This window comes from Malania oleifera, chromosome 3 (genome assembly GCF_029873635.1).
Source record: "Malania oleifera isolate guangnan ecotype guangnan chromosome 3, ASM2987363v1, whole genome shotgun sequence".
Taxonomy (NCBI): domain Eukaryota; kingdom Viridiplantae; phylum Streptophyta; class Magnoliopsida; order Santalales; family Ximeniaceae; genus Malania; species Malania oleifera.
The window spans coordinates 20,470,919-20,483,354 of NC_080419.1; the positions used below are offsets into that span (position 1 = coordinate 20,470,919).

At 38.3% G+C, this 12,436-nt stretch overlaps 1 protein-coding gene across 14 annotated transcripts in view; it reads left to right on the forward strand.

Moving 5' to 3' along the window:
* Positions 1-12,436, forward strand: part of LOC131151944 (uncharacterized) — a 51,895-nt gene that overhangs the window by 15,069 nt on the left and 24,390 nt on the right. For all 14 annotated transcript variants that reach the window (XM_058103456.1, XM_058103455.1, XM_058103457.1 and 11 more), the window contains 2 exons: positions 10,860-10,946; positions 11,597-11,643. In XM_058103456.1, coding sequence (XP_057959439.1) covers positions 10,860-10,946; positions 11,597-11,643 — 134 coding nt within the window. The remainder of the gene's footprint in view (positions 1-10,859; positions 10,947-11,596; positions 11,644-12,436) is intronic.

Genomic DNA, 12,436 nt, shown 5'->3' on the forward strand with positions numbered 1-12,436 from the left:
AACCTTGAGGTGTTTAATGATGTAGGGTACCAGCCTAACCCTAGGCATGCTCCACATTCCCATAGACAGGGTTGGTAGGAATATGGAGATGTTACAAAAAAGTCAAGGTGGATGTGCATGCTTATGATAGGAAACAAGGCTCGAGCTCCTTTTTAGATTGGGTATTGGAGATGGAGGATTTCTTTAATTGCACTGTATATAGGGTGAGGGCAAAGTTTGGTTTGCCAAGATGAAACTTGTAGGACCAGCAAAGAAGTATTGGCAAACTATACAACAAACCCTGGAAGGGTTGGGTGAACCTCCTATTACTCGGTGGGAAGCAATGAGACAACGTTTGAAAGAAAAGTACATTGCTCCTTCCATTAATAGCTCAATGTTAGAGTTTTGCGAAGCAAATAGAGTAAAATCATGTTGTTTGCTCTAGTGGACCTAGTATTCCTCAAGCTAGTAGTTTGTTTGTGCGGTGTCATCGTTGCCACGCTAGAGGTCATATTGCTGCCTGTTGTCCCCAACGAGCTTTAGCTTTAGGGCGTGAGACTTTGATGATATGCCTGATTGTGAGGATCAAGTTGTAGATGTTGTTGAGTACTCGGGATATGGGGGTGAGCTGTAGATGATTTTGAGGAGGATGACCGCCATGTTAGCGTGGTTAGGTGTGCCTTATCCATGTCCATGGATAGTGAGAAGTGGAAATGCACCATTATTTTCCACACTTCATTCGTTGTGGAGATAGGACATTTAAGCTTGTTATTGATGGGGGTAGTAGCATTAATTTGATCTCCTAGGCTGCTTTAGAAAGATTAAACCTTAAAGGAGAGCCACACCCTTAGTCTTTTAAGGTGATTTGGTAAACAGGCAAAATCTACTAGTTATCGAAAGGTGTCTTGTACCCGTCCAAATGGGAGATTATAAGGATAAGGTCTATTGCGATGTACTCCCGATGATGTGGCCCATGCCTTGTTAGGGCAACTGTGGTTATTTGATCATGATGTAACCAATCATGGTAGGGAAAACACTTATGTATTTAGGCCCAAAGATAAAAAAATATCATTGACCCCTACCAAGCCCACCTTCGAAGATCGTTAGTTAAGGAACAAGGTAGTCCATCAGGCCCCAATTCAAAGAAATTATTCATTTGCTTGATCATAAGGCTTTTGAGCAAGAGAGCTTGGAATATAGGTGCATTTTAGTTGTCATCGCTCGAGAGGTTCCTTCTGAGGGTTGAGAGTCTTCATGTGAGTGCTTGCTTGAGGTAGGAGAGTTGCTAGTTGAGTTCTTTGATGTTGTGTCTAGTGAGTTATGTAATGAGCTACCACCTATACGAGATATTTAGCATGCCATAGATCTCATTCTAGGTTCACAATTCCCTAACTCGCCACATTATGGGATGAACCCTAAAGAGCGTGCTGAATTGAATAGGCAGGTAGGAGAACTCCCTGACAAGGGCTTTGTGAGACATACCCTTAGTCCATGTGCTATACCAGCTTGCCAAACTCCAAAAGAGAATGGATCTTGTAGGATGTGTGTAAATAGTAGAGCCATCAACAAAATCACCATCAAGCATAGGTTCCCTATCCCTAGACTTAAGGATATGTTTGACATGCTAGCTGGCTCTAGTTTGTACTCCAAGATTGACCTACGTAATGGGTATCACCAAATTAGAGTTAGACAGGGAGATGAGTGGAAAATGGTCTTTAAGACCCAAGATGGTTTATTTGAGTGGTTGGTCATGCCCTTTGGACTTTCTAATGCGCCCAGCACTTTTATAGGGGCTATGAGACATATTTTGCAGCCATTTATAGGAAAGTTCCCAGTGGTCAACTTTGATGATATATTGATCTACAGTAACTCTAAGGAGGAGCACTTGATACATCTTCATGAGTTCTTTGCCTCCATAAGGGAAGCAAAGTTGCTTGCTAGCCTCAAGAAGTGCAGCTTCCTATAGTCTAGTGTGCTTTGTCTTGGTTTTGTGATTTATGCAAAGAGAATAGCCACTGATCCATAAAAGGTTAGAGTCATTAGAGAGTGACCTGGGCCTAGGACTATTGTTGTTCATGGCCTCGCTACTTTCTATAGGCGATTCATAGGGCATTTTGACACCATCATGACTCCTATCACTAAGTGTTTGAAGAAAGGAGAGTTTCATTGGACCCCATCAACTACTAGAGCTTTTAGACAGGTCAAACAGAAGATGATAGAAAGAACTTGTACTTAGGCATCCGAACTTCAGTAGAGTTTTTGAGGTGGCTTGTGAGGCCTCTGGGATAAATAGGTGGGGTCTTGAGTTAGGAGGGCCGTCCTATAGCATTTCTCAATGAAAAAATCTTAGATGCTAAATAGAGACGTAGCACATATGATAAAGAGTTTTATGCTGTTGTGAGATCGCTCCAACATCGGTGATACTACTTCTTACCCCAAGAGTTTGCACTCTTCTTTGATCACCTTGCTTTGCGGTATTTGAGCTTGCAGAAGAAGTTGAGTGCGAATCATGCTGGTTGGGTAGAGTTCCTTAATGAGTACACTTTTTGTTCTTAAGCATCATTCCAATGTTGAGAATTAAGTGGCTGATGGCCTTAGTAGGGTAGCAGTTATTCTCCCTATCTTGAGAGTCGAGGTTATTGGGTTTGATTGTCTGAAGGATAAGTACTCCACTTGCCCTGATTTTGGGATTATCTTTCAGGGGGTGAGTGAGGGCCACCTTAGGGATTTTGTAGATTTCATCATCCAGAGGGATACCTATTTAAAGGTACTAGGTTATGCATTCCTCGTACTTACTTTAGAGATCTTTTAGTTTGGGAATTGCATGCTGGAGGGTTAGCTAGTCACTTAGGGAGGGATAAAGCCATTGCTTTAGTTGAGGATAGGTTTTTTTGGCCTTTCTTAGAGAGGGATGTTGCTAGGATAGTGTCTTAATGTCGCACTTGTCAGTTAGCCAAAGCTAAAAGACACAACGTGCCCTTTATACCCCTCTGCTATAGCCACACATGCCTTAAAGAGACCTAAGTATGGATTTTGTTCTTGGAATCCTCAAAACAGCCCAGAGACATGATTCCATATTCGTTGTTGATGATACATTCTCCAAGATGGCACATTTCATTCCATGTAATAAGACTTCTGATACATCTCATGTAGCTAAAATGTTCTTTGGAGAGGAGGTCGTCAAATTGCATGGGTTGCCAACCTCCATAGTGTTTGATAGGGATATCAAGTTCTCCAGCTACTTTAGGAAGACACTTTGGAAAATGTGTGGGACTCGCTGTTTTCTTCCGCTTGCTACCCCCAAACTAATGGGCAGATTGAGGTTGTGAATCGTAGTCTTGGTGACCTACTTAGGTGTGTTGTGGGAGAAACAGGGCAATTGGGACTTGGTGCTACCTATTGTTGAGTTTGTTTGTAATAATTATGTGACTAGGTCCATGGGTAAGAGTCCTTTTGAGTGTGTATTTGGTTATAAACCCCGTGCACCCATTGATCTTGTTCCTTTGCCATTAGATGCCTGTATTTCTGAGCGTGCTGTGTCTTTTGTCCATCACATTCATAAGTTGCATGCTGTGGTTAGGCAAGACCTTGCTATGAGTAATAAACTTGTTGCAGATGTGCATTGTAGAGCTAGAAAATTTAATGCAGTTGATGGTGTCATGGTTTGCATAAGACCTGAACCCTACCCTAGAAATTCATCCCTACCCTAGAAATTCATTTAAAAAGCTCTATGCTTGTGCAATTGGCCTTTTTTTGGTCCTTAAGAAACTTGGACCTAATGCATATTTACTTGATTTTCCTTCTCATATGACCATTACTCCAGTTTTTAATCTAGAGGATTTGACACCTTGTAGAGGCACTTTTGAGCCTCTTGGTTTTCCATTTGATGCCCATGCAGGTTCAACAGCTCATCAGCCTCCCTCTATTTCTCGACAACAGGAAACAGTGGAGTCTATCTGGATGATGAGTTCATGACGTCTCCTCACAGTGGTTTTTGTCGCTACTTGGTTCAGTGGAGAAATCGTCCCTAGTCAGATGCTACATGGCTTGTCAAGGATGATGTTCATGACAGCGCTCTTGACTTGGTGGAGTCATATTTGCAGTCCCACTCTGTGGAGCAGAGTTCCTTTCAGCCGGGAAAGAATGATGGTGGACCACCAATACCCCCTAGGCCACCCATTCAGCACACGTATTTTAAGTGTAGGCTTAAGAAGGTTTAGGAAATATGTGTATGGAGGACCTCTTTGTACTTCTTTAGTGACTTTTTTTTAGTATTTATAATTATGTATTTAATTGGTTCCTATTTGTATGTGTTAGTTGTATTTAATGGTTTATGTGCTGGACATGCTAGTGGATGTACACTTATTATTTGAATCAGATTGCAGTTTTTCTGTCTGTCTGTCTGTCTGTCTGTCTCTCTCTCTCTCTCTCTGTCTCTAGCAGGTTCCTGTTGTTATTCTCTTCTTCTTCTTCTTCCTCTTCCTCTTCCTCTTCCTCGTCCTCTTCCTCTTCCTCTTCCTCTTCCTTGTCTTATCTCTCTTCTAATTATGTCTCTCACCTCTGTTCTGTTCTTCTGGTTCTCTGTTCTTCTTTGTGTTTTGTCTCCGTACTGCTGCTGCTGCTGCTGCTTCTCTTCTTCTTCTTTTTCTCTCAATTCTATTCCATATATAAATTTCCATACTTGTTCTACATCAGTATGTAATTAGGAGTTCAGGACAACCTTAGCTTGGTTTTGAAAACAGTTTGGGAAGAAAATGGTGATATTAACAAAATCGTCAAATCAGTTGTTGATTTTGGTTTTGCTGAAGGGTTAGAGGCTGGTATATCTGGGAGTAATAAAAAAAAAAGTTGGTTTGGGTACAAAATCTGATGTTTTGGTTTTTAACTTTGAAAAATCTAAGGGCCCAAAGGTGTATGCTTGTTGGAAGATTGTTCAGATGGGCGTAGAAATGTGGAAATTATATTTAGTGAAGAGATAGCATTTTAGTGAGATAAGGCTAAAAATTTTAAGGGGAGATTCCATAGGTGAAACGAGTATCGTGGAAGATGCACTTGCTAAGATGAGAAATATAGGAAGCAATGGAGTTAGCAAAGGAAAGGAGGAAAAGAAATGGGGAGATTCCTCAGATAATGACAGTGATTGCATAATTGAGTTCGAGTGTGATGGGGGTTTGCTGTTGGATGAGATTGGGGAACAATATGGATATTTTTTTGCTTTGATCATCTAAGGGACCTTTTATATGTTCATCTAGCACTTTTAGAAGGTTTTTTTTTTTTTTTTTTTGGGGGGGGGTGCGGAGGTGTTTCCTATTTTTGATATTAAGGGGGTTGGATAACGAAATGCAATGCAATGGTGGTGTTTTACCTACACCAGAGGAGGTGGTTTCTTGGAAGGATTTAGAAACCCAAGAGATATTGGATAAATTGGACTTGAAAATGAGTGATGCTGGATTAGTGGAAGTGCGTTTTGTTGGGGGTAGGTTCAAAGTGAAGAAGGGTCAAAGGAAGCTAGCAAATCTAAAGTGTTCGGTGAACTATGATGGGAAGGGGTTAAAAAGTTGTTTCGTTGGTTGATTTTTTTTTTTTTTTGTTTATTTTTTGTTTGTTTTATGTTTTACTTTTTTATTCTTTTTTTTTTTTGCTATTTTTATTTTTATATTTTTTTGGGTGGACTTCTTGTCCCCTTAGTTTGTAACTTCTCTCTCTCTCTCTCTCTCTCTCTCTCTCTCTCTCTCTCTCTCTCTCTCTCTAATATACCTTCTTTTATTATTTAAAAAAAAAAAAGATATGGGAGGACATGCAACCTTCAAAACTGAGAGGAAAGTGTTTTTCGTCAATCGATTTGATGCATCAGACCTATAGCATCACAGATTTGCAGGCAAGCATGTGTCTTGCATTGTTCTGGAGAAGGAGGAGCTTGTGCGGGTTATGAAGTTGACGGGGGTGATATATGACAACAACAACAAAATCAAGCCTTAAGTCACACTAGATGGGGGTCGGTTATATGAATCATTTTCCGCCAATTTATGCGATCATGTACCATTTCTTTTGACAGATTCAGTGATATTAAATCCTTACTCACTATCTCCTCCTAAATTATTTTTGGTCTACCCCTACCCCTTCTACTACCCCCCACAGTAACTAACTCACTCTTTCTCACTGGTGCACTATGTGGCCTACGTTGCAAGTGTCCATACCATCTGAGTCGTCCCTCCCTTCTCTTATCTTCTATAGGAGCTACACCTAACTTACCGCGAATATGTTTATTCCTTAATTTATCTTTCAATGTTATACCACTCATCCATCTAAGCATTCTCATCTCGACAACTTTTATTTTTTGGATATTATGTTTCTTTGTCGCCCAACATTCCGATCCATATAACATAGCTGGTCTTATAGCTGTCCTATAAAACTTCCCTTTCAATTTTAAGGGTATTCTACGATCTCAGAGCACACTTGAAGCACTCCTCAATTTTACCCAACCTGCTTTAACTCTATGCATTACATCATCTACAATTTCTCCTTCAGCTTACATAATAGATCCAAGGTATCAAAATCTACAAGTGCTATTTATTTCTTCATCATCAAGTTTAATTTTGTCTCCAATATTCCTCCAATCATTACTAAAATTACATTTCATATATTCTGTCTTATTTTTACTTATCCTAAAGCCTCTGGATTCCAAAGCTTCTCTCCATAATTCTAACTCATCCTTTACTCCGTCCCTAGTTTCATCAATTAATACAATATCATCTACAAACAACATACACCATGGAACCTCCTTTTGAATACTCTTAGTCAATTGGTTCATCAGTAAAACAAAAAGATAAGGACTCAAAGCAGATTCTTGATGTACACCTATGGTGATTGGAAATTCTCTATTTTCTCCATCTATAGTCCTTACACTAGTCATTACTCCATCATACATATCCTTAATGACATTGGTATGCCTACTATATGCACCATTTTTTTTCTAAAACCCACCATAGAACTTCCCTAGGTATCCTATCTTATGCTTTCTCAAGGTCAATAAATATCATATGCAAATCCCTCTTTTTTTCCCTAAACTTTTCCATTAATCTTCTTAAAAGATATATAGCTTCTGTGGTAGATCTCGCAGGCATAAAACCAAATTGATTTTCTGAGACCTTTGTTTCTAACCTGAATCTTTCTTAAATAGAGGGTGGGTTTGGGTCTTCAAAATTTGATGTCTAAGAACATTGTTCTCTTTGCTAAATGGCTTTGGTAGCTCTCCTTGGAGGATTAATTCCTTTGGGAAAGAGTCATTGAAAGTAAGTTTGAGTTGAATGTGAACGTTTGGGATACTAACTTGGTATCTAGATGTTCCTTTGAAAGTCCATGGAGATCCATCTCTCAGATTTATCCATTTTCATTCCCTATACTAAGTATGTGTTGGGTGAGGGTTCTCATATTCATTTCTGGAAAGATATTGGTTAGGGAATGTTGCTTTGCCTACCTCTTTTCCTTGTCTCTATTGCTTGAGCTCAAGGTAGAATACCATTATTTTTTCTTTTGTTGTTGATTTGAATGGTCCTATGCCTTCTTTGAGATTTTCATTTTCGGAGGTTCCTCAATGGTTGGGAGACCGTTGAGCTTTCTTTTATGTTGGTGATGATGAATAATTATCTTCTTCCCACAGGAGTAGATTTTCGCTTTTGGTCCTTGGATTCTTTGGAGAGTTTATTCTTGCAAATCCTTTTGCGATTTTTTGACTTGTTTTAATTTTTCCTTTCCTGCTCCATAAAAAAAATCTAGAAGGCCAAAGTTCCCCCAAAAGTTGATGCTTTTATTTCGTTGGTTGTGCTTAATAGAGCTAACACCAATAACTTTGTTGGAATTGGTGTGATCCCAAGAGAGGGGGGGGGGTTGAATTGGGTTTTAAAAACATTTTGGCTAAATTAAACATTTACGCCGATTCACCACATATCAAATCTCATTCAATATAATGTGTATGAAAAATGATTAAGTTATAAGTGTGAACATACACGTGCAGCATATCTCATTTAAATAAAAGTATGCATGCAAATAATTATAACCATAAATGAACAAACATACGATATTTGTTATCGAGGTTCGGTTAAACCAGCCTACGTCCCCGCCTTGGGCATACCCCTCAAAGATTCCACTAAATCTGCTCACTTAAACGGGCGGAGTAGAAACTGTTACAACCTCTCCTTACGGGGCGAGGTAAACTCCAGTTCAATTACGAGGCTGAGTCCAACTTGTCTCACTTGCGGGACTGAGACTCTTCAGTTCAATTTTCGGCTTGAACCGAACTGGTCTTACTTACGGGGTTGAGACTCCCCAGTTCAATTCCGGGCTGAACCCAACCGGTACATTAAAAATCATTTTTGTATAAAATAATGCTTCTAAATACAAGCAAAGATGTACAACATTAAAACTCTAAAACATGCCCTCTAATATGATATGAAATCATGCTCGGTAGAGTAAGGGTGCTTTCAAAATTATTTTGCAATCTTTGAATATAATGTGTATGATAAGGCCCTCAAAGATTTAAACCCTAAATCAAATATATCTCCAAAAATATTTTCAATAAAGAAGTAGGAGAACCTAGGGTCTTGGTTTCTCAAATGATCTTTGCAATATAAAAGTTTATCAATGAAATCATGGATGCAAAAATGTGTTTCTCCAACAACATATTTACCATGGAAATATGTGGAGCAATCCCAAAGCTTTACTCTCAAAAATGTTTTTCAAATATGCAAGCAAGAGAGTAAAAGTCTTGAAAATAAATGGCCAAATAAAAAATGTTGTCTTGTAAAAATGATTTTCAAGAAATAAACAAAAGAGAGTTTGGAGAGTATAAAATTTACCCTATAAAATATTTTTGAAACAAAAATTGAAATGGGGGAACTTTGATTAAAAAAATATTTGAGAGAATTTTAAAGTTAATCAAAGTTGCTAATCTTGGCTTATGATGGGGTATATATAGAGTTTGTAAAAATTATGACCGTTGGGGACACGCTGGGTATTTTCTAAATTATTTAATTAATAGTTAATTACATTTAAGCCCTTAAAAAATTCGGAACCCGAGAGGTTCGGTCGACCATAGAAAAGGTTCGGTCGACCATATTGCTAAGTTCGGTCGACTGTGGTCATTTTCAACTGGAGATATAGTCGACCGTATCATGGCGATTATGAACCCTTCGAGGTTTGGATGACCAAGGCAATTTTGAACTAATGGTTCGGTTGACTAAGTTGTTGGGGGTCAGACACGTGTGAGTTCGGTCGACTGTAGAAGATACGTTCATTTCAGAACGGTCGACCGAGCGAAGTCAATATGTTGACTTCTGATAAGTTCGGTTGACGAGGCTTTTATATTGCCAAGGGTTCAGTAGATCGAGACAGTCAAATGTTTGACTTAGGGTACGTTTGGTCGACCAAGCTGGTTTGTACTAAAGGATTCGGTCAACCGAGGCTTTTGAATTAAGCCTAAAAACCCGACGTCGGTCGACCAAAGTTACTTAAAGCTGTTCCAAAACTTTTGTTTGATTTTATTTTTTATGAAAAAGGGTTTTTGGTTAAACTCTAGGTGCCGTAAGGTTAGTCTACGGTTATCTGAACATTCAAGTCATATCATGCAGATACATGCATTATTACAGACCAAATAATAGGAGAACTTAAATGCAATACAAATTAAAATGAATATTTTCGTCTTTTGCTCTTCAGTTTTTATGGAATATGTCAGAATGATGATAAACTTGAAGTTCCTCTTGGCTTCCACTTCCCTTTATGTGTGTGTTTGAATTAAAGACTTGTTCAATCCTTAAATACACACATAAGTAACTTGTGCTTTATTAACATCAAAACAGGGATCGGACTCAAAAAACCAACAAACTTCCTATAGGGTAGGAGACGTTTGAAGGCACTCTCTCTAGATGTATGCATTCTTTGCTTTAATAGTTCAGAAACAGAGTTCCATTTGTTTTGCACTATGATTTTTGCTGGAAAGTGTGGAATAAGCTATTTGGTTTATCGGGAGAGAACTGGGTTTGTCTAGAAACAGTGGAAATTTATGGTAATCTCCTTTTTGGTTTTGATGGGAAAAAGGACTTGGTAGCATTATGGAGATGCACTTATTTTGCATTGCTGTGGGGTTTATGTTTGGAACATAATGAGCGTATTTTTTTTCGAGAAGATGCTGAATATTTTGTTGTTGTTTTTGTTTTTGTTTTTTTTTGTTTTTTTGTTTTTTGATAAGTCGCGAACTCCAGCCACCATCGTGCAACTTTGGACACTATGGTTGCTCGCCCATTGACACACCCCTGGTAATTTACCAGAGTAAACTCTCAAGGGGGAATCGAACCCGTGACCTTGGGGTCACCAAAGTCACAAGTCGCCCTTACCACTTGAGCTAATCCGGGCATTGAATGTTTTGTTGTTATGGGAAAAGATCCATTACTTGACTTCGCAATGGTGTGTTGGTTCTGGGTGCTTTAAAGAAGTGTGCTTCTTAGATATCCTATGGGATTGGCTCTAATTGTTGGCTTGATTGGTATATTTTGCTTTTCCTTTTCTTTCTTCAGTTTCTGTTTTTCTTTCAGTTTTGTTTAGGATGATGTCTTATCCTCCCCTTTTGTACATTGTTGATCTTCTAATGAAATCTTCTTCTTTTGCTTAAAAAAATAAATGCTTTCTTACACTTTGGATGTTATATAATATGTAAAATAGCTAATTACATATTATGTTTTGGTTGATTGAATTGGACCCTGCTAACCAGTTGGAGTATGTCTGAGGAAACCAGGATTAGCCTTTCCTATTGCTCAGATTAGTCGTTCTGTAGTCAGTAGAACGTAATATTTATTGTCTTGATTTCTTTGCTTATGTCATTTTGGCAGAGGAAGTTTGTCACCAGAAATTAGCTGCTCAGTACATACAAAGAGAATTGCGTGAGGCAGATGAAGCAAATTTGCTTGACGAAGAAGGTGATTTCATTCTTGATTCAGTTGCATTCCAATTTATGAACATTATTGCATTTTTCTTTTGGTTGTCCCAATTTAGTATGGGTGCTTATTGGTGTCCCATGGAAATAGTTGGTTCACTGTGATTTACATGGCTTTCAACAAATTGAAATCCGCTATTGTGAATATTACGATTGAAACTATTAGCAAGCACGTCTTTGGTTGAAAATAGTATGGGTCCGTGTGGATGTCCCATGAAAATAGTTTGTTCACTGTGATTTACATGGCTTCCAACAAATTGAAATCTACTATTGTGATTATTTTGGTTGAAACTATTTGCAAGCACCTGTTTGGGGGGACGAAAAATAAGCAGGAGCAGAAGGAGAATGCTACTATCATTTATTTTCTCCCTTCCTGAACTTGCTAATTGTTTTGTGGTTACTGGCCTTATGCTTTGGCTCTATGGGAGATTGTGCTACTTAAGCCTTTTAGGGTTTTGTAACATCCTCAACTCTCCATTCTCCCCAAAAAAGAAAAGGAAAATTAATTGTTTTGTAATACTTCATTTTTGCAAGATGCATGTATTATTAATACGTTCATTTGTAAATTTTTGTGTAGATGGCCAATTTTTTTCTTTGCTTGATTTGAAGTTTTTTGTTGATGTCATGTTGCAGATATGCAAGTATTTGGTTTGAATCCTATGGAAGATCCTTTACATTTGGTAAGGTTTGAAGAATTTCTTGATGTGCTATAATCTTTTTGGATAATGGCATCCTACTGCCTTAAGTAGTTTTGATGTTTCCATATGCAAGTATATGTTGAAGAGACCTTTGTCCTACATATACTAAATTATACTTGCCCTTTTGCAGCATTTGGAGTTGTTATTTTCAAATTGATTGTTGGTGTAGAATGAAGTTTAAAAAATCTTTACAAAGAGAAAAAAGGAGCAACCCCGACAAATATTTAGGTGTACTTAAATACATGTAGAGAAATAGAACATGGTCTACTAGCCTTCATGCAAAGTGTGAGGTGTGAGGTTTGAACCTTCCCACTCTCTTTTGAGAGCCAGTGGATCACTTCATCAAAAAAGAAATAGAAAAAATGCATCTGCTGATAAGTGGTTGCCGAATCTGTTACTTGAACATAGTAATACATCCCAATTTATGCTGGTTCTTCATTCATGTGTTGTGTTATTAAAATGCCTATCTTTACTGCTTTGCGGGCATTTGATACATATTGATGCAGGACAGTGAAGAAACACAGGGAATGTGACGCAAGACATTACCGGCAACAGAAACAGAGAGAGATATAAAGAGGAGAGGAGGAGGAGGAGAAAGGAAGAGGAAGAGGAAGAAGAAGAGAGGAACAAGTGTTGAATTCTGAATTCAAATCTGATAACTGTCTGATGCACTTCAACTACTGTAGTATCTATACCCCACGATCAACATAATTATGAATTAACCACGACGTATCATAAAATTACACAACATAATAACTGTTAGACTACCAACCTA